Source organism: Sardina pilchardus, chromosome 21 (genome assembly GCF_963854185.1).
Source record: "Sardina pilchardus chromosome 21, fSarPil1.1, whole genome shotgun sequence".
In the NCBI taxonomy this organism is placed as follows: Eukaryota; Metazoa; Chordata; class Actinopteri; order Clupeiformes; family Clupeidae; genus Sardina; species Sardina pilchardus.
In genome coordinates, this window is record NC_085014.1 from 25563250 (window position 1) to 25585042 (window position 21793).

Consider the following 21793-nt stretch of genomic DNA (forward strand, 5'->3'; position numbering starts at 1 on the left):
CATCAGAGCCTCTCACTCAGGTGCAGACACACTCACACTCACACACACACACACACACACACACACACACACGTACGCGCGCACTCACACACACACACACACACACGTACGCGCGCACACACACGCACGCACACACACACACACACACACACACACACACACACACACACACACACACACACACACACACACACACATACAGATGACTCCACACCCAGACCAAATCCCTCCCAATCCACTCAACAATCTAAGCCTTCTCTGTTCCTTGTAAGCCACTCTTTCACCTTTCATCTATACATTTTCCACGGTGCTTGGTTACTGTAATAAAGGGGCCAAGAATCATATTTGACCCGGGGGGGGGGGCGTTCTGTACTCCAGGGCTAAGATACACGATGCACTGATGGTGACAGCCTGGAGCCCTGAGTCTCTCTTCGAAAAAAAAAAGTCTGAGTGCTGCACAAACCACAGACACCTGATTTACTGACTCAATTTCATGACTGCATTCGCTCGATTAAAATCAAGACACCTCCACCCCCTACACCCACCCGCCACCCCCCCCGATGCTGCATCAGAGGTCTCCGAGGAACGGTGACGGTCACCGGCGGAGAACATTCCAAAAGAAAATTCTGCCTTCGAGTGCGGAGAGTTCTCCGCAGCACACCCAAATGTCAAACTCCTGTTCAGGAGAGAGCTTGTGTGTGGATGTGGAGGAGAGTGAGAGCGGTTCCCTCGGCGCGCTGACAAGGTCGTAGTATATCGCAAGATTACCGCTGTGGAGGAGCCCCAGCCCCCCGGGTGGTTTTAGTGTCTCATACACTTACTACTGCTGCTTCAGATTGATGCCATGCCTTTACCACAGCTGTGTGTGTGTGTGTGTGTGTGTGTGTGTGTGTCTTTGTTTGAGTGTGTGTGTGTGAGTGTGTGTGTGTGTGTGTGTGTGTGTGTGTGTGTGTGTGTGTTTGTTTGTGTGTGTGTGTGTGTGTGTGTGTGAGTGTGTGTGAGAGTGGCACTCTGTCAAGAAATTGTTCCAGTTAGGGATTTAAAATCATGAAAACAGGAGATTAAATCAAATCAAATTCTGATGCACATGACAAACATGTCCCGGTATTAAGAGCAGTGTATGATAACATTCAGATCCATGTCTGTGGATTAGAAAAGCGCAGGTCACAAAAACAACAACAACGACAACAACAACAAAATCTCACACTGTCCTACGGTTTGGCACAAACGAAGATAAACAGGCCACTTGCATGTGTATGGCATATTTTGTCAGGGTGACTTCTTTCAGCACATAGCTAAACAGCCATCAATCAAAAGGCTGCTATAATGACTCCTGCCACTATGTGTTAAATGCCTGGAGGAAAATACCAGAGGATTGCATCCTACGTAATCCATCACCATCGTAAACAATGAGAAGAGGATTTTTTCCCCCTACTTCTCATACAGGCCTCCTTGATGGCACGCATTGGCTAAAATGATCTCCGTCTCGCTTCGTGGGTGGATCGTGAAAACTCAAGCTGCCCATTTTTTTTTTTTTCGGGGACGTTTTACAAGGTTCGGGCAGTGCTGAGTGGGGAGTGGTTCTAATGTTCAGCCCATAGAAATTGATTTCCGCGTAAACGTTGAGCATGGCCACAGGGTCAACAGATGTCGTTTGAGAGCTGCTCGCCCTGAAGTTGTGGGAGTGTTGGGTGAGTGGGGAGGCACATATATCTCCCGTCCTCCATTTACAGAAGGCGCTGTTGACTCAGGGATAATTTACAAGGCCGTTTGCAATCAGCCAGAGAGGAACAATGGCCCTCACCGCTATGCCAGGCACCTCTCCTCTCCCTCTACACACCACTCTTAAACGGCCAATTGAGGCCAGGAGAGCTGCACGCCTCACGGCTCAAGGTCTCCTCCGTGTCAGATAATAAACTGAAATTATATGTGATGACACCTCATTCCGACACGTAATTGCATTCGTCCTGCCCTCGTCACCTGTGATTAAGCTCTCCAAGCTGGACCTTCACTTGGGAGGAATCATGGACTACTTCTTTCTCGCTCACTCCCTCCCCTATCTCCCTTCTCTCTCTCTCTCTCTCTCTCTCTCTCTCCCTCTCTCTTTCTCTCACCCTCACCAACAGCAAAATATTTTTGTCTCCTCTGCCAAAACTCAGAGATGCGAACTGTAAGGAGAATAAAAGAAGAGCTCAGCGCTTTGAGCGCTGTTGACCAGCTCAGTGTGAAGTGTGCCAGTGAGTGAGGTGCATTCACAATGCCTCGGCCGGGTATAGCACACGCCAGATTAGTGCTCTGTGACTCAGCGCGGCCGACGGGCATGCACGGCACGGCCGGGTGGTGAGCAGTCACCAGTAGCTGCAGCGCCTCCAGGGTGGGGGACGGAATGCAAACATTTCCCTTCTCCGGCTGTGTCATGGCACTCGGTGACCCCAGCGTCCCTTGGGCGTCCCCACCCCCGCGTCTCAGCGGGTTAAAGTGCAGAGTGCTGTCACCATCTTCCACCTCACTTTGCTAATGCTCCACTGTTCCAGATGGAGCCGGAGTCTCTCATCCTTTCATAGGAGGAACGTGGGGCCGGTAAGATCTGCCATCAATATTTCACGAGGCTGACATAAAGCGCAGAGCGCTCATTTAAGATTGCCTGGGGCCTTCTTGTTATTGTCTTTGGCACAAACAGCGAGGAGGCATAAACTGCTTTCATGAGAGAGACAGGCGGCATTCTAATGCATGTTCTGCTCACACAGGTTAGCACCTGCACTCCATATGACCTGCCGAGCACAGCTCTTTTTTTTTTTTGCTTCATTTGACAGAGAAAACGATTGTATGAACTTATATAGAGCTATGCAATTTGTCAAGAGTCATTTTCACACTGGAAATACGAGAGGTGTATCAACATTTTAGTAACTAGCCTACTCTATTAGTCTACAACTGACAGTTGTTGTAATTAATGCTTAAATGTATACCAAAATAGATGTTTCTGCTCTTGACATCTTTTAAATGGCTATAATGAATCATCGTCATTTTCAAATGTGATTTGAAAATGAATTCAACTCTCTCTGACTAACTGAGTAGTGCACTGAATGATGTCTCACTTGCATGTGAATAGCACTCATCAATTTAATTACTGAGGTCAATACATCCACCAACCTGTTCTCATCATACAGGCAGATTAGTTGCCTGTTGGCAGAAAATGCGCATCACCCTTCAGAAAAAGCTCTGACCTTCTGTTTATGAGTAGGCCTATCACTTGGCTGTCAAAAAACAAAGGAGAGCTGCCTAAACCAATTCTAACCTGTTCTGTCAGTTTCATTAACAAGTCTTTCTTGTAATCGACAAGGACAGTTTTGGAGGATTTATTTTTTCTGTCTGTGAAATTGAATTTGCCTCAATGTGCCAATAGCCCAAGTGAGATGTTCCACTCCATCCCCCTGAATGCTCTCCTGATGGTACATCTGTGATGTATGCATATGGCCTCCTGTAGCTCCCTGCTGTCCACTCACGTCATTCAGCTCAAGGTCAACGCTGAAGTTCTTTTGGAGTTTTCTTCCCCCATGTATCACCAATTAATAATTCACACCAACAGGAACCACCACCTGCCCACCGTCTGCCTGTCTCTCCACCCTCACAGGCACCATTTTCCAGTCGCCGTAATGATGATGATGTCTTCCATGGGAGCCACAAAAATGAGACCATGGCAGCCATTTTTCATTTTTGTCTTCAAATCTCTAATCTTTCCTCCCTCAGCGTGTGAATAGGAGAGTATCTCAGCAAACTCCCAACGCTTCTTCTCATTCAGGAAGCCCTGCGAACGATCAGACTTCCCTCAGTGAAGCGAAATAGTGCATCAAAGTGCATCGAAAACGGGGCATAAAAAAGGCCATTACCGTCGGCATGGCGCCGGCGTTTTGTTTGGGCCTCTCCGTTCACATCTCTCCCGGTCCAGTGCGAGCGGCGTGAGCCCACTTGTCAAAATAAAAGGGTGGAAGTGCGAGGTGCTCATACTGGACGCGATCAATATCGCATCAAGCTAAGCACGGAGCCTCCCCGGCCTCTCCCCGAGCCCACCAGGAACAAGTGACAAACTCTGAAAGTCATTAGGAGGCCTATGGATGGGAATATTGACCAGGAAAGCGTGAGAAATGCTGAGCCCATAGAGGCTGTCTCACACCTCTCTGGCTCTCCCTGGCACTCGATAAAACGTATACGGAGGAGAAGCAGACACGTGGGGTCTCCTCTCATTTCCTCTCGTGCCAATTCTTGGATGTGCCTGACCAATTCCTCCCCTGAAAATGTGAACAGAATATAAAACAGAATGGGGATCAAAGTATAATCTGCATTTTTAATGTAAAAAAGATGTTCCGTTTCCCTCTTTTCGAGGTGGCCCAGTCCATCTTGGGTTCAAGTGAAGTACACATTTTTGAATTTGTTCCATGAGACCAGTGTCCTCGGGGCAATGTGTATCGCCTTATTTAGTCAGTCCATTTATGCAAACACTGGATTCGCATGACATTGGCATGCCAGAAATTACATTTTTGAAGTTCCATCGCATAGGGCATGTTCCATCCATTTGTGTTAGGATGTTACAGCTCCCATGAGGATGAATGTCAACAAACAGAAAACCAAGCACAATGTCCCGGGAGACAGTGTTTTTCAGCCTCAGCAGATAGACAAATGTGCACACACACACACACACACACACACACACACACACACACACACACACATACACACATGCATATTGAATAGGTCTGCGTTTAAGCTTGCCTTCCTTATCATCTCCCAGCAACAAATCATTATCCTTGCACTTTCTCAGCTAACAATGACAATTCATGATGACGCTGACAAAGCCAGCAGTAATTTGAGATGTCTAAATGTCTGGCTTGTCCAGTGGGAGCATGCAGCAGTGAGTGCACTTGGTTGTAGAGTCCCTTCAGCACAGCCAGTGAGGAGCATGCGCGGTGATGGGAAAACATATAGAGGAACGCCAATTAAATTCACCCTCAGTGTTTCCAGTCTATTACCGTGAGAACACCTTTGGCTCTTGATATAATTTCCTTCGGCTGCTGCAAATTCCCTGTAATTTGACATCGCTGCCACGCAGCATTTTTTTTTTGCCTGCCACTCGTGAAATGAAATGCAATGTAATCCTGACTGGGTAGAGCAGCTGGCTGCTACTGTATGGTGCCATGAGATATTTCCCTGGTGATGCAGATTTAAGCAGTTCGAAGGCCAACTCCAGACAGCTCAGAGGGACAGAAGGCCATTAACAAGGTTGACCTCTCCCAAGAGCCAAATTGCAAACATTCTTGCTTGGTGCACAGGGGTGAAACCCACAGCGTATTGCTTGACAGTTTGATGGGTGGCTGTGAAAGAATTCCATTTAGAGATTATGTAAAGCCATTAAGGTGGTGAGGCAACATGTATGGATGGACCGTGTGTGTGTGTGTGTGTGTGTGTGTGTGTGTGTGTGTGTGTGTAGCAGCTGTAAGCTATCAATTAAAACAGCAGGAGTAGGATTCACATCCCATTTCATTTCAACAGGGAGACATTAGGTTTTCAGACCATGTGAGAAAGACCAACTGTGAACTGAAAATACACTGCCATTTTAATTGAATGAAATTACACATGCAAATTGTTGTTCCAACAAATTGCTCCTTTCTACGCGGTTAGATATTATTAAGATGTTAGTGGCCTGCCAAGAAGAGATCTCAATGTAATTGTAACATCATCCAAGGCTAGTTAAAATGCCTATTTCACATTCACAACCAAAGCGATTCAGATCAGCATGCCTTTTATTCTAACATCACGATTTCATACCATGGCAACAGTATGACACCTACAGGTCATACCTGGAAGTGCTTTGGAAATATTCATAACACAAATGACAGATTATTTACATAATTAACACTTAATTTACATACTTAACACTAGATTGGAGAAACACATTACACCATGATTAAATGTGTGACGATAAACAATCACTACTATCTACACACTTAATTTGTTGACCTACGAAAGACCTGTTCACTTGGCAAACATTATGGGGAAATTGTGAAAACGACCTTGACTCATGTAGGCTCGTGGTCAGTATTAAATATGAGATAACAAGTTTCAAGATGATCTGTACCCAGCATATGCTCAAACTGTGGCTGCAAGTCCTTTGGGGTGAATCCATTGACAAAGTGTCCACTGATCTCTTTGTAAAGAGAGGGCCCAACATCTTCTGAAAATTAAACACAAAAAAGACAGAGACTGTCGTTAGCAGACTATTTGTAGCAGATAGACCAAATAGAAATAGATAGCCGAGTTGAAATTGCTTTGACTTCTCTAACCGATCTGCTTTTTTCAACAGAATGTGTATTGATGACTCCTTGACATTTCGTCTGGTCTTTTGTTGAAGCTGACTTTATTCAAGAGAGGCCAAACAAAGTCAAGTTGCCCTTTAAATGTCTCTTTTGCAGGGGAGGAATTGCACTTACCAAGGTACCGCTCTCTGAGGATTTTCATGGTGACAGACAGACCACCAGCATCTTTCAGGTGCACTTCCTCCTCAAACTCATCATCCTCCACTGACATGTCCATGGCAACTTTGGCATTACTGACCACGTCTACCAAATCTTCCTCCTCTACCTCCTCAAAGTCATCTGGATAATCGGTAACGTCTGTGTTGCCAGCTGCACCTGTGGTCATTGTGAGCCAAGACATTCAGACATTCCCCTTATGCGGTTGTGCATTTTATGACGTTACAAAAACAGATCTTCAAGGAGAAAAGTTTGTCCTCACAAGTATTTCAATGTGCTGTTGAATATAAAAAGATAGTGCTTTCTTACCACATGAGTCGTTGAGGGCATCCTCAACTGACAGATCATGTAAATGGGACTCAACCTTGTCCATGCTGTCCTCGGTGGAGGACAAGCTGTCTTGATCATCAAAGTCCTCTGAGTAGTCTGAGCCCATGGAGTCTTCAGCCACGTCACTGTCATGTCCACGATGCCCTTCCTCCTCCAGCGAGGGGAGCGGTGGTACAGCTGACTCAACACTACCATCACCATCCTCCGTGCTGGCTGCCCTGCCGCTCTGCTGCCCAGAGCACTGATGCTGATTGTCAGCTTCCTGCTTCCGTGGGGCTCGGGCGTCACCGCACATCTTGCTTAGCTCGGTCTCCCGGTGCCCGACGAAATGACCTAAGTGATCTTGAACGTAGGCAGAGTTCAGTAAGCTGTTAGCACTTGGTCTGTTTTCAGGCACCTCGTTTAACATGGCCTTGATGAGTGCATGGAGAGCTTTAGAGTATCTGTCTGACACGGGCTCATAGTCACCTTTAATGATCTTGAAGAACAAACTCAAGAGGTTTGTTCCATCAAAAGGGGGTCTGAGAGCACATAGCTCATAAAGTAGGCAGCCAAGTCCCCATATGTCAGATTTAGCGCTATAGGGGACATCCTGGCAAAGTTCAGGACTCAGGTACCTGGGTGTGCCTACACATGTGCAAGCCAGGTCCAATGTATTGGTCATCATCTTTGAAATTCCGAAATCTCCCACCTTTATAATTCCTTTTTTAGTTAAAAGGACATTGGAAGTCTTGATGTCTCTGTGAAGCACTTTTGCTGAGTGTATAAAACTAACAGCCATGGTGACCTGGACAAACCATTCCATGACCTTCTCCTCTGAGAAATAATCATTGGGTCTGCGTGCTTGGATTTGTTCATCCAGTGTTCCACCATCACAGTAGTCCATCACAATGTAAATAAACTGGTCCACTGAATCAAAAACAGTGTCGCTCCATGTGACAACGTGGGGATGCTTCAGTTTCTTCAGTATCTCGGCTTCTTGCAGAACCGCCTCTTTTGTCCTACTTCTATGCGAACTGTCAATCCCTATTCTCTTCACAGCACACAGCTTGCCTGTTTCGACATGCTTCATAAGGAACACAACAGCTGTTGCGCCCCTTCCGAGAGAAAGTATGCTTTCGTACCGTTCCATATCGAGAAACAAACAAAAAAGCTAGCTACAAAGAGGTAGGCTAGCACTATCCAACATGACTCAAATTGTCAGAGGGTAGCGTTAACGTTTGTTTTCCTTGGCTAAATATTTTTAATGTTCAACCAATACTACGCTATTCACATTCCCGTGCTTTTTCCACTTTGAGACGAGAATTCTTCAAACCACTATGCAATTTTCTCAAGGTTGACAGGTAAGATTTTGCTAATAGGAAATGCCTCATCGTTTAGGTGCTCCCATCCCAGGCATGTTTTGTTTGCCTTTCGTTTCTATAACAACAGGGGCAAGAGAACTTCAGAACTGCTTGTTGATTGGCCAACGCATGGGCCACCTCCCATCACACAAGCATGCGCTAAAACGTTTGAAGGATGAGGTGACGGGGTAGCGGACATCATGATGCCATGATAAGGTCTGGTAATGGACCATCTTACCCCCAAAAAAGAGCCTTTCACAAGTTGCCAATGTACCAAAGACGTATTTACTTCTCATTTATACCCATCCTTAAATCCCATATTTTGTCGACCTCAATTAACCATGCGTCAACTGAAGAGCACATTATGGACTGTCAGGTAGGCTATACTGTATTTCAGGTGCAAAACATATTACTTCTCCTTTGCTAGCAACTCAACAACATTAAATCAGTGCATTTATGCAGGGTTCTTGTAAATATGTGTGTGTGCAGATTAGATCCAGTACAGGACAGATGCAGCAAGGAATGGGGATGATACTGGTTTAGGAAATCCTATCAGACTCTGATGATCATGCATCTTTTGAAACATAGGCTTAGTTTAGATATAAGCTTCAGAGTTGTTTTTTACATAGACGCGAACAGTGTGAAATGTCTGCGAAAAACCCCCATCTCTTATAAGCATTAAAGCCAATGTGTTTATTGATTTAACATGATACAGAGATTAATAAATGTTTCTATTAACTACATATTGCTTCAAGTTAAGTGCTCAAGTGCATGTAGCCCACTAGAGTGGACATGGGTATAAAGTAGCCTACATGGTAATAAAATATCCATGCCCTGACATACAAAAACATTTGATGATCTGATTCAGGTTTTCATAATTTATGCATCAAAGGGTTAAAGAAAAAGGTTGTCATGATCAGAATGCATTAACTGATTGCTAAATGTCAATTTATTAAAATCATGGCATTGGATTTTCAACATTATATATATTATATCTGAAAAGAACATACATACTTTATTCATGTGCACAAACAGAAAGAAAAACAGCTTTCAAAGCAACACATAAAAGTACACACAAATATTAAAATAACGTAACATAACATTAAAATATAAAAATAAAACCAACAATTCTTAATTTTGACTTCTAAGAGGTAGCTTTGTCTTAGTGGGTGCGGACGGATTGTCTGGTAATTTGGACAGGCTTGCAGGTTTTTCTTTGTTGGCCTTCTTCTTCTATTTAAAAAAAAGTGATCAAGTCAGCATAGCCTTGACATTAGAGCCAGTGACATACCTGGGACACACACACACACACACACACACACACACACACACACACACACACACACACGAGGGAAGTACTCACCTTAAAAAAGGGAACCCTGTTGCCTTCTTGACACATGATGTTCTCATCCCCATAAGAGGGTTCGGAGACCATACTGTCACTGCAGTTGCTGACCTCCTCTGAATCTCCAAGTGAATCCTTCAAAACCAAAAGGGACACACCACTTGAAACACTAGTTTTAACTCGCATTAAGCATGGTTTTCTGCACAGATTTGAAGGATGCATGTGCATAAAGGCCCAGAAAAGGGCTATTTTCGGGCATTACCTGGTCAATAGGCTTCTCTTCTTCCTCTTCCTCCTCCAGGGTGGTGCACTGGGTCTGCTCCTGCTGGACTCTGAACTGTTTTAGCAGCTCACCGCGGCTGCGGGACCGGACCAGCTCGCGTGGGTACGAGTACTCCTTCCTCTTCGGCGTCATACCTGACACGTCACAAAACAAGGAAGAAGTCAAGCCATCCAATACATTACCTGTAGCCGTAAATTTGAGTGCGGATTCCAATTCCAACTTCCCTGGTAATATATTCCCATTAAATCCTAATAGAAAGCTCAATTGCTACTCTACTGCCTCAGCTCAGAAGGCGGTTTCTGTCTCATAGCTCACCAGTGGGCGCGTCTTCCCTGAGCTCCTGCAGGAAGCCGTGAGCGGCGTCCATAGTGTGGTCCACCTGGGAGGACAGGCTCTCCGCCTGCTGCCGCAGCGCCAGGCGATCGTGGCCCGCCCGCTCCTGACCGGCGGTCAGCAGCACCTCGGCGTCCGCCCGCCGGCTAACGAGACGCTCGCTCAGCTGCAGCAGGTCCCTCTCGGCACGGACGCTGACATTCTGAGACATTTCCAGCAGAGAGGGAGACAAGGGTGGGGGTGGGGGAGGTGTCACTTCACTGCATGACCTTTGATAAGTCTGAAATGGGGCCCTTCACAGGCCTCTCCAGACATACCCATTTGCCCTTTGAGTATATTCTTTTCACCAAACAATTTGCAAATTGGAGGACTCTGATTATGGATACGATAAGCCTTGAAGATACTATGAATGTGCTTGTATTCTCCAAATACCAGAGGACCAGTGTCTGGCAGACCGTGAACTCATTTTGCAACTACATCATAATAATACTATGTCGATTCAGCTTGCCTCCTCATATCTGATTACCTGTTGAAGGGCCCGGAAGACCTCAGCGTTTGCCTGAATGAGGGAGACCTGCGTCTGAGTCCTAGATTCCACCTCCGCCTTCACTGTGGAGGACCACTGGATGGTGGCGTCCTCTAGAGTGGACAGAGCGGTCTGGACGGAGTGGCAGTAGCCCTGGGAATCCTCTATGGTCTGGCTCAAATCAGCGGTTGCCTGCTGCGTTCCGGAGATCAGCTCGTCGGCCATCGCTCCCAGGCGGCCATGCGCTCCCACCACCTCTCCTTCAGCCTCAGAGCACTTCCTGTGGAGAGGTCAACACAACACCGTGACCTACTTTTACAACAGTCAAACCTCTCAAAAGGTCAGAGCAACACAGTGCCCAGCAAAGTATTTGACCAGGGATGAGACAAGTTTTACAGCAACAACAACGACCTTCAGTTATCAGCAGTTTTCCAATCTATTATACAATTATAAAAAATATTCTAAAATCTTTTATCTTTCAGGCCATGAATTCCAGCACAGTGCTGGAGAACTTAATGCCCTAAGAAACATACTGATATCTGCATTTCCAAAACTGGTGCGTACAGCGTATGAGATTGTATATTATGGTACATTTATGATTAGGGATTACGAATAGGCTCTGTGCACAAACGTTTTTAGTACTGGCGTTAGATTTCCGGTGTGTTCGAACCTGCAGCTATTGCTATGGTAATTTGTGTCTACACAGACCCAGTTGAGTGTTGCACCTAGCGAATCAACACGTTACGATAAAGAAGGATTTGAGCACGTTGAAATTTGTATTATTGGTAAAACAAGATATTCCGTGTCTTGGTGAATATTTAAGGAACAGAATAAACCCGAAGATGCCGTTTCAATATAGTTAACGCTCCACCGGAAGTCAAACGGCAGTACTAAGTGACTTTAGTGCACTGAGCCCATTGTATCGTCATAGGCCTTAAGTTCAAGATGAGGCCTGTAGAGGGAGCATGGTAGAGGGCTGTTGGACACTCACTTCAGTAGAGAGCTCTGGAGCTCCTGTACCGGGTGACGTAGCGCATCGGCGGAGCTCAGGAGGCCATCTGCATCCTCCTGCATCTCTGACGCCAGCAAATCCATTTGCTCCCTCAGCTGCTTCAGCATCTACAGTAGGCAGACGGAGAAAGGGGACTTAACCTTTAACCTTAACCCTTAAAACCTCACCAAAAAACAAACCAGTGTCAGTTGAGCAGAGCTTTACCATATTTCTCAGCAACATTTAAGACTTACGATGTTCTGTTTTTTGGAGCCATGGCTGATTTTGGTCTTCATCTTCTCCAGCTCTGCTTGAAGAGTGCTGATCTCATCTGTAGCTGTCTGTTTCATGGCAGCAAACGCCAAAATCTGGTCCTTGGAATGGGACTCCAAATCATTTCTCAAGCATACCATCTGAGGAATAGAAGATACAGTTGACAGAAATGTAGTGTCTGTATTGGAATACATCAGTTTGAACATACAATACATAACTACATGAAACCAAAGAACACCAGTTCTAGGTATAGGAGACACCAACCTTCTCAATAAGCCCATGGAAAGCATGAAGCTGCAGTTTAAAAACATCATGTCTCTCCAGTATTGCAGTGATTCCAGGCATTGCCTGCGCCATCAGGGTCTCTTGCAGATGGAGCCGATGTTCATCCTGCAAACACACACACAATGTTCAGTGGGGTCTTAGAAGGCCACCGCACCACAAACAGGCTGTCATAAGTGAAGTCACTCACCAGTGCCTTGTGCAGAACCTCTTTGGTCTGCTGACACAAGTGGCTTTGCTCCAGTATCTGAGCCTCGCACTGCTGAACGCTCTCCCCCACGGCACTCTTCACGTTGGCCACCAGGGCCTCAGAGTCCAGGGCAGCCTGCGCGCAGGACTCGCTCACCATCCCATGGAGTTTGGCTGCAGGTAGAAAGAGAGTATGTTTCAGTCTTCTGTGTGTAAGATTCTGGGGACTTGTGCTTGGATAAAGACTTAGGAAGGAAGGCAATGTTCAGGCACCAAGATGAGGCCTTCATCACTTGGCAGCAACCAAGGTGTCGAAAACATCACCTTGCCTAAACACGGCATCAAGAGAAAGCATTCTCTTTTGTCAGAATGTAAACACACTCACACACACACAAACACACACTTACATGCTGTGCTGTTGTAGTAATCCATCATGCCCAGGTGTTTGGCGCTGTTCTCTTGAATAGACGCCTGCATCTGGCTGCAGCAGGCGTTGATGCGCTGCGTGAAGCCCTGCCGCACAGACGAGTTGTGCTCCTCCACCTCTCGCTTCCTGTCCAGCTTGGCGTGGAGACCAGACACGTCGCTGACACTCCCCTCAGCTGTAGCTAGGAGCTAAAAGGACCGCAAGATATCGGTTTAGGTCATAACATGAGCCAACAGGTAGAGTCAGCGGAAAAAAGGGGAGGTTCATACACTGGTTACAGGATTCACACAATCGTTTTTAAATATTTGCCTGAGGCAAACGCAGCAGTTTAACTTAGAAGAAGCATCAGAGGCAACATCATGTCTTGTCCAATATAAATTCAGAGGATCTGAGTTCTGTTACCTGATTGGCAGTGCTATGCAGGGCTTCCTCTGTGCTTGCGAGCTCCAAGGCAACAAACTGCTCCTGGCTGAGCTCGTCTTTTGCCTGCTGCAGGTCTCTCTGCATCTCCTGCACCTGCAGACTTGCCCCTTGCAGCTCCTCTGTGCACTGGTCCAGTTGCTGTTTGCTGTCAGAAAACAGCTCAGTGACCTGATCAAGTGTGAAGAAAAACTAACAGTTATGGTGGAAAAAAAAGTGACGACATACCACTAACGCCATTATGGCCACAGAGGGCAGCAGAGAGTCAGAGGGGCATTTTCTTATGATGCAGCGAATTAGAAAAGAGGATGCTGTGGTCGATATTTGAAAAATGCTTACTCTCTTCAGCTCTTCCTCGATGCCATCAATTCTTTCTGTGTACTCCGTAATCTGCTCTTCTTGAGCTGCCAGTTTGCTGTTGAGGCCCCTACAATGCGACAGGAAGTGACATTTCAACTCGCTTGCTCACAGAGTCACATACCTCGGACTGAAGCGACTGCAGAGAAGCTTAGAGGAGAAAGTGACAGACTAAAGTGTCATTATGAAAAGGTCACATACTCGAAGTTCTCAGGAGACAGGTAAACTCCATGCTTGTCACGAGTGGCTGATAGATCGCGCTTCAACCGTTCGATTTCCTCTGTATATTCCTGTAATATGAATAGGGTGGAAGACAATTTTTGTGCTTGGTTTCTTTTTAAAAACAAAAATAAATAACATTTCTAATTGTAAGATATCTATTATTTCTACCTTGATAAGGGCCCTCTTGGTCAGTTTCTGGTTGACTTCTGGTTTGTTCATGATGCTCTTTGCTCGATTTGCATAGTCCAGCGTGCTCAAAGTTTCCTGAGGACATACAGCCATTGACATTAGTCATTTGAAATAGCCATTTCCTTACAACTGATAACAATTCAATTCAATTCAATTCAATTTTATTTATAGAGCGCCAAAACATTACACATGTCTCATGGCGCTTTACAGAGTGTTAAACTTTAATAACAAGCCAGGACACCAACCGACCTCAAGGTTGATGGAGGCCGGGGAGACGGTGGCGATGATGGAGGTCCTGGTGTGGCCGCCCAGCGAGTCCTGCAGGATGCGCGTGAGCTTGGACTCCCGGTAGGGCACGTGCGGCGCCCGCTCCACCAGCGCCGTGATGACGCGGCCCAGCGTCAGCAGAGACTGGTTGATGTTGCCGGCCTCGCGGGCACGCTTGTCCACCGCACCGGACCGGCCTACGTTCTCACTGCCTGCCAGATCCACCTATGGGCACGACACAAGAATAGGTAGAGACCTACTGGTTACACAAGTGCTGGGATTCATCAGTAGCCACCACCAATAAGTGAATTAAGAGAGCTCTTTTTTGCACCAAACAAATGGTTTTCCAGTTCTAAACTGACAAATAACCTGTGAATTTAACATGGAAAAGCAGCAAATTAGATGATTTAAAGATCATTGTGTCTCTTACCAAATTCAGTTTCCCAATCTTTACCAACTCCTCTCCCTCTAAGGTGACCTCCTTCATATGAATAGTGATTGTGAAGACAGAGTGGGAACGACTGCCAAAATGCAACAACGGATTAGTTACAGAGATGCATCATTTAACAGCTGCGGCAGTAAACTAAACTACTCACATACAGAATGCAACACACAATACAGAGATGCTTCCCATTCAAACACAATATAAGAAAAACTGTATTTAGCTCTGTGAATATTACAGGAAAAAAAGTCAGAGAGTAGTGAATGTCTGCACCTTGAGTATGCATTCATCAAAGTGCATGCGGTTTTCCTCTTGGCAGTCCCCCTCTCCAGAATTTGATAAACTTCATTCTTATTGTGGACAGTGATCTCCTCCAGTCCCTTCACAATGACACATCGCTGCAAGTATGAGAGAAAAAGAAAAGAAAAGAAAAAAAGATCCTTCGTTAAATATTGAGAATCAGCATTATCCCCCTGAAGTGCAGGGCCTATTATATAGGCACTGCACTGTATGAAGATTTAATAAAATATAAATTATTTAAAAGTGCAAGGTGAATAGAAGACCTTGTTTCTAGGATCGTCATACAGCTGAAGGCGTTCAGATATGTCAGAAGAACTGAGCAGGTCAAACAGCTCTTCGTTGTAGATCTCAAGCAAGGAGACTTTGACGGAAAACTCGGTGCCACCGGCAGTCAGCCTCTCGAAGATCTGATGCAGTGTACGTGGAATAATCCCAGCCAGAGGATCCTGAAAGGGCCCAATCACGAGAGGTCAGGAGTAGATCAAGCAGATTCATGCTACGGTAACTTTGAACTGGCCTTCCTTCAGCCAAAAGTTTGGAATGTATCTACCTCCTCCCATGTGAACTCTTCATCAGGAGATCTCTCGCCTTCCATCGTAAAGGTTTTCCCTGTCCCAGTTTGGCCATAGCTGAGAATGAATAGACACACTGTTCAAACATGCATACTTAGGGACTGGAACTCATGGCTCCAGGCGGTTGTGTGATCAACAAGTACAGTAAACAACCACCACGAAATTGGATTTGACTAAAACTGGGGCACAAGCACGCTGAATCACATGGGACACTTTGGCGTACCATATGGAGTTTGTATTAGGATATAAATGATATAAAAACATTTATTTTGAATAATTGACTTACGCGAAAATGGTACAATTGTAGCCCATCATCACCTCGTCTAAAATAGGACACACCACACTTCTGTATACATCAATCTGCTTAGATGGTTGTCCAAACACCTAAACAAGCAGCACAATAGGAAAGTGAGACAATATGCATTTAGAAATTATAGGTTTGTACTGAAACTATAGGTTTGTATTTTACCATGTCAAATGTGTAAGTCTTCCTGGCATTTTTGTCAGTAACACCTCCAGTTCGAATTGATACTTCTCTTCTGTTTAGGTCGCAATCGATAACTCCATGTGAGCCAGACTTGCGCTCTGATGCGTTGAATGGCCTGTAACACGACAATAAAGATACATACCGGTAACGTTAGTGATATAACTGGCACTATAACGTTACAGTGTCAAACAAAAAGTCAAACTTACCTGCATCGTACAGCCACCTGGATGTTTTTGCCCTTTTCATCCTTTTTACCGCAATTAGCCACTTGGGAACTCATTGTCAGAGAACGCCTACGAGAATCCAGCTTTACTTGTAAACTGAACAAAATAAGTTACAAAAGCGTGAAACCGGTATTTGCACCGGAATGCCTTTACCTATAAATTGGTAAACCCGTGATCACAGCTCCTGTTTATGCCAACCAGCTGGGCTGTGAGATAATTAACCTAACGTTCTACTCCAAGTTAACGTTCTGTTTCCAAAACACTTGCACTTACAAGACACCAAAGAGTCCAACAGATATAAACGGATGACTGACAGATGTTTCCCGGCCCAGTTAACTTCAGAATAAATGCTGACAAATCGTGTATTTTCTAGCTTCCTCAAATCGGTCCAAGCAAAGTCGGACTGAAATTTTAAATATTGCTCTTCAACCAAAAAGCCAATCGGTGGCTTCGGTGCAACGTATAATGTATACTGAAACGTGATTGGCTGAAGACATTTGTTGACAGAATGGTTACAATTTTATCAATCGTTTAACAATGTATTATGTCTTCTTTTTCACTTTCCATTAAAATTGTTTAATACAATATAACATTTACATGTGTTTTGATTGTTGTTCATATTAACACAAAATAATAAATTGGTTGTTCGGTGACCCCCGCATGTTCTAGGGCTTACTACTTGAGTTGGTAACATTTTACGCAGAGCACTCTATGCTATTCTACAATGTTTTTCACTACATAGATGAATGGGTCCAGATAATGACTTTTTTCTCAAAGCAATAGTCGTTTTTCTTGTTGAATACTTGATAGTTGTATTTGTATGTGTTATATCGGAAACGTATAAGAACGCTGTTATTATGTACAGTTTGACATCGTTTGACATCACCATAATGCGCTCTACTTGCGCAGTTACCGCGTGGGATCTTGGGGAGACGAGAAGTCTTAAATGAGAGAAGCTAGATTCCGAGTCTGTTGTGTTTTTGTTGTGACAGGCTGATATCAGTGATCTTGTAGATTATACGAGAAATGCCACCAAAAGGGAAAGGTGGTAAGGGTGGGAAAGGTAAGCATTTGGAAAACTCAAGAAGAGTAATAGTTTGGTGGATGATTCTGCTGTAATGTTTGCTAGCTGCAACAGCCTAGCTTACCTTGGAGGAGTAATTTTAGCAATAACAGTGTAGCCTAGCTATGCATCATTGATTTAAATATTCGTATACTATTTGTGTTATGCAGACAGCTGTCGTTGAAATGAGTAACTGTTTCACCGTGTGATCGTAGAGTAGTTTACTTTTCCAGTTCTGTCACTAACATGCGGAGTAATGTTCATGCAAAGTTGCTAGGTTTAGCTGAGCCTCTGTTTCAAGTCATATGACAGGATGTTAATATTAAATGTAACTAAAGTCCTTTAAGGCTCAGTTGTAACACAAGTTATTTTTCCAACACTTCTTCAGGGGGCGGTGGCGGTGCTTCTGGCAGTGGAGACTCGGAAAAGAAAGAGAAAGCACAGAAAGGAGGCACTGCTGTCAAGGTAATAGGGGAGACTGTTATCATTTTTCACATGATGATGCCTATGATAAGGATGGATGGATGGATGGATACACAATCAGGAAGAAGGATGATGGCAAATACCGGGGCCGTCTCTGCAACAATATCTATGTGATGTGTTATTGCAAATGAATAACCTTCTTGCTAGTAGTATGGGTAATGAGACCAACAATGATAACAACATACGAGCAGCCAGGTGATTACCAATAGTTTTCAATTGAGGGTAAATCATCTTCATCAATAATGGATGTCAAGAGGAGTCAACCTGTATGCACATGCAAAAATGATCTTGATTTGATAGATGACTTTTAGCCTCCTGTAGTTCTGTGTGATTTTTGTGTATGTTTGTGTTATGTGAGCAGAGCACCCTAGTTTTGTCACTGTCAGTGACTGAGATGATTGCTACCCATTTTGATGTTTTGAAGCTTTGAAGCAGGGTTTTGGTTTTGGCCCACAGCTCCTGGGTTGTGCAGCTATGCCATTCATGTGGCAAATCTATGAATTCTGTCATAGCCAGATGCTTATTCAAGATTTCTGAAGCTAACCCAAATGTTGCCAGAGGATTTCCAATTGTGGTGATCATCAAGTAATGTGCAATGTTTTGAGAAAAACATTTCTTAGCTAGAGTTCCAGAATGTGATTTCTACAAAAAACCCAATGTGTCTCAGCATCAGGGGAAAGATGCGCATTACTCAGATGAATTAATACAAATGATCCTGATGTTTTGATCTGCTCTAAAATCTTTATAATCACTACATCTTTGAAATTGGCTTACTTGGGTTGGTTGACTTCGCAGGTCCGACATATTCTATGTGAAAAGCATGGAAAATGCATGGAAGCTATGGAAAAATTGAAAGCTGGTGTACGTTTCAGTGAAGTTGCCACACAATTCAGTGAAGACAAAGCCAGACAAGGGGTAAGTTACACATTTTTGCTTGAGCCCAATGAGGGCCTGTAATAAACTCCCACAAACTGCCACATCCATTCTTTTCCAGCAGGTGGCACACCTGTTCAGGGTCTTTGCAAACGGAAGCATTGCTTGTTCTACATTTTTGCCGATTTGTTTTTTGTGACTGTGTGGCTGTTTACATTCATTTGCTAGAAAGGTGGTCAATGTCAGACTCTGACTCTAGTGTGGCCTGGTGACAGTGCTGAACCGACCTGCCCGCACGAAAAAAAAAAAAAAAAAAAAATCAGCTCAGCATGCTACCCTTACAGAAGTAAACACAGAAGCTTTACTTTTTTGAATTTGCCAGCCTTTAAGGTCCATACATTTTCTTTGAAAGTGCAGCAATGTTTATTGGCACCATTTGACATTTGTTTTTATATACCTTCTAACAAACTGGCTGGGCCTAATGATCCATTAACTTTTGCAAGTCACATCAATTTTGATAGGACTGACGCTGAGGTCGAAATCCAAAACATCAGACCTGTATCTGATTTAGGACTACATATGGAAGTGGCCCAAATAAGATAGAATTTTAAAAATGAACTTGATATTCATACTGTTCAGATATGTGAAAAAAATGTGAATATAGACTTTGATGCGTGTGAAAGAACAGTGACCTTTACCATTACGTCTAATTTTGCAGCGATTTATGTCATAATTCTCTCTTTCTGTTTTTCTGGCGTTATTGATATACCAGTTGTGCATTTTGAAATTGCTAGTCTGTTAACCTATGGTGTGCCATTGTAATCTGGAGAACATTTTATGCTGATAAACCCAAGAAGCATTATTAAAAACACATAATATTGTTTTAACTGCCAGAACAAGGCTTTACAATACTAAATGAATGGGGTTATATATTCCAAAGCGTACGGGCATTGCTGATAAAAGTACTACTTCCTTATCGGTACTCAGCCCTGGGCAAATGTGTCATGCAAAACAGTAAACAATTGTACTTTGTGTATGACAGGGCGACCTGGGCTGGATGACTAGAGGATCGATGACGGGCCCATTCCAGGATGCTGCATTTGCCTTACCGGTCAGCACTATGGACAAACCTGTATACACAGATCCACCTGTCAAAACAAAATTTGGTTATCACATCATCTTGGTCGAGGGAAAGAAATAACTGAACCTGTGGTTTGGTCCTCATACGCTACAGCTCTGACAGTGCCCATTGTTGAAGATTTGATTTTTCATTTTATTGTGTTGTTTATTAATGCGACTTGCAGCAATATTTTTGTTAGGAGGTGTAAGAAAGAATAAAAACATAAAATGCTGTCATTATTATTGCAGGTAAAGTATGTGTGTTTTTAAAAGAGATTTTAGATCATGTGTTGTACATTGAATACACCTTTCTATCACAGTCAGTGTTCTATACATGCATAGGCTACATGCACATCAAAAGTTATTCATTTTGTTTTAGAAGCTGTAGTGTTTGAGAGTGCTCTAGAACCCTCTTTGAGACTTTGATACCATAAAGAAATGTATTAGAATCTAAATGTTTTAGAATCTAAATGTACATTTCTTTGTGGTATCAAAGTATCAAAGAGGGATCTAGAGCACTCATCTAAAATTTAGATGTTTGAAGGAAGAGCGCCGGCCATTTTTAAAACTGGTCTGACCTTCTGAGATTTGTTTTGTTATTAGTGAAAGATGCAGCCACATACATAGACACTGGCTACCCTGTTTATTATGACTTTACTTAATATCAACTGATGTCAACTGTAGACCATAATTAATTCACATACAATACTCTTCAAACCTTGTGCTCACCCACTCCTTTTAAATTCTCTTTTAACTTCTAAAGAAGTGGCCGAGACTATGGAAACTCTTCACCAGGGGAAGGCAATGAAAAATATGAAATTGCATCTTGCTTTACATTTTGAAAATTCAAAATGACATTGACCGATGGCAGCAGTTGGGAATGGTGGAAGAGGAGCACCATAAAAAGATGGTCTTCTGGGCACGTTTAGCTTGCACGTGAGTGAGTTGAGTTTGCAGTAATGCCGGCAAGAACAGGGTCTATATAGAACAGTTTTGCAAAAGGAGAACTACCTACAACCATGTGACAACACCAGATGTTTGTAAAGCAATGAGTATAGAGGCAAAGTAATGTGGTTAGAAGCTGAAGAATGGACCATAATTTCATGAAAAGAGCAGCTAGCCAACTGCTGTCAATTAAGAGTGTAGCAGCCAGTGGTAGAAAAAACCCTTGCACAAAATAGAGGGAAGAATGGATTTCACAAAACATCACCAAATTCTGGAAATGTAATTCATGGCAATTATACTGGAGAAGGGTTGTTAACAGGACAGTGATCCAAAACACCTAAAAATCCACCATCAACAACTTCCAGAAAAGCAATTGGAAGCTTTTGGAATGGTCTTTGCCTTGCCTCCCCCTGACTTATACAGTGCTGAAAACCTGTTGTAACAGCTCCACATGCATGGAGCACAGCCAAAATATATCTTAAACCCAGAAGAGGTCTGCAAGTAGGAGTGAGTGAAAATAGAATACATTTTTTTGCTGACAGCAGGGCTTGCAAGCTCTGTTACAGTGGAGGGGGGATTGACTGAAGCACTGACATAAAATTGACACCATTTTATTCTCCGTCCGCCAAACAAGTGAAATAAAAAGTGGCTGTCCATGTTTTTGTAGCCGTTTATCAGAATATCATGATTTGTAGATGGTAGGTAAAAAAACACTACAAATTCCTTGGAAGCCAACATCTCTGCCATGCTAAATGGCTTGGTTAGGTTACATCATGACCTATTTTTTTCTGCCTAAAAAGCTCGTTCCGAAGGAGATATTATCTGACATTATACAGTGAAAGGAGTGACACTATAATAATATATATATATATATTATTATTATTATTATTATTATTATTGAGCATACAATCACAGTAGGCCTACATACAGGTCAAGTAGGCTATGCAAGAGGAGATATAAAACATATCATAATAATAATAATAA

General features: G+C 43.7%; 3 protein-coding genes across 3 annotated transcripts; 1 reads left to right on the forward strand and 2 right to left on the reverse strand.

The window, feature by feature from the left end:
- Positions 1 to 5645: 5645 nt before the first annotated feature.
- Positions 5646 to 8088, reverse strand: nek12 (NIMA-related kinase 12). Its single transcript, XM_062524998.1, has 4 exons — positions 7037 to 8088; positions 6834 to 6979; positions 6483 to 6683; positions 5646 to 6226 (listed from the first exon to the last, which is right to left on the reverse strand). The coding sequence occupies exons 1-4, from the start codon at positions 7984 to 7986 to the stop codon at positions 6072 to 6074; spliced, it is 1452 nt and encodes a 483-aa protein (XP_062380982.1). The 5' UTR covers positions 7987 to 8088; the 3' UTR covers positions 5646 to 6071.
- Positions 8089 to 8866: 778 nt separating this feature from the next.
- Positions 8867 to 16742, reverse strand: LOC134068620 (kinesin-like protein KIF11). Its single transcript, XM_062524305.1, has 22 exons — positions 16309 to 16742; positions 16085 to 16217; positions 15902 to 15999; positions 15594 to 15672; positions 15307 to 15489; positions 15017 to 15141; positions 14732 to 14822; positions 14284 to 14526; positions 14014 to 14109; positions 13825 to 13913; positions 13606 to 13693; positions 13249 to 13437; positions 12827 to 13034; positions 12421 to 12593; positions 12213 to 12338; positions 11930 to 12088; positions 11676 to 11803; positions 10685 to 10964; positions 10141 to 10360; positions 9805 to 9959; positions 9561 to 9677; positions 8867 to 9430 (listed from the first exon to the last, which is right to left on the reverse strand). Exons 1-22 carry the CDS (start codon positions 16380 to 16382, stop codon positions 9329 to 9331), a joined length of 3156 nt encoding a protein of 1051 aa, XP_062380289.1. The 5' UTR covers positions 16383 to 16742; the 3' UTR covers positions 8867 to 9328.
- A 499-nt stretch (positions 16743 to 17241) lies between these two features.
- pin4 (protein (peptidylprolyl cis/trans isomerase) NIMA-interacting, 4 (parvulin)) lies at positions 17242 to 20104 on the forward strand. The gene is made up of 4 exons (XM_062524554.1): positions 17242 to 17389; positions 17778 to 17854; positions 18668 to 18787; positions 19788 to 20104. The coding sequence occupies exons 1-4, from the start codon at positions 17353 to 17355 to the stop codon at positions 19944 to 19946; spliced, it is 393 nt and encodes a 130-aa protein (XP_062380538.1). The 5' UTR covers positions 17242 to 17352; the 3' UTR covers positions 19947 to 20104.
- The last annotated feature ends 1689 nt before the right edge of the window (positions 20105 to 21793 follow it).

Coding starts and splice junctions, on each gene's coding strand:
- nek12 (XM_062524998.1), bottom strand. CDS start 7,986: ATGGAACGGTACGAAAGCATACTTTCTCTCGGAAGGGGCGCAACAGCT. Junction 6,980..7,036: donor GATGGTGATGGTAGTGTTGA/GTCAGCTGTACC, acceptor TGGACATGACAG/TGACGTGGCTGAAGACTCCA. Junction 6,684..6,833: donor TGCCCTCAACGACTCATGTG/GTAAGAAAGCAC, acceptor CAATGACCACAG/GTGCAGCTGGCAACACAGAC.
- LOC134068620 (XM_062524305.1), bottom strand. CDS start 16,382: ATGAGTTCCCAAGTGGCTAATTGCGGTAAAAAGGATGAAAAGGGCAAA. Junction 13,438..13,605: donor TCGAGGAAGAGCTGAAGAGA/GTAAGCATTTTT, acceptor ACACTTGATCAG/GTCACTGAGCTGTTTTCTGA. Junction 10,361..10,684: donor TCTTCCGGGCCCTTCAACAG/GTAATCAGATAT, acceptor GAAATGTCTCAG/AATGTCAGCGTCCGTGCCGA.
- pin4 (XM_062524554.1), top strand. CDS start 17,353: ATGCCACCAAAAGGGAAAGGTGGTAAGGGTGGGAAAG. Junction 17,390..17,777: donor AGGTGGTAAGGGTGGGAAAG/GTAAGCATTTGG, acceptor ACACTTCTTCAG/GGGGCGGTGGCGGTGCTTCT. Junction 17,855..18,667: donor AAGGAGGCACTGCTGTCAAG/GTAATAGGGGAG, acceptor TTGACTTCGCAG/GTCCGACATATTCTATGTGA.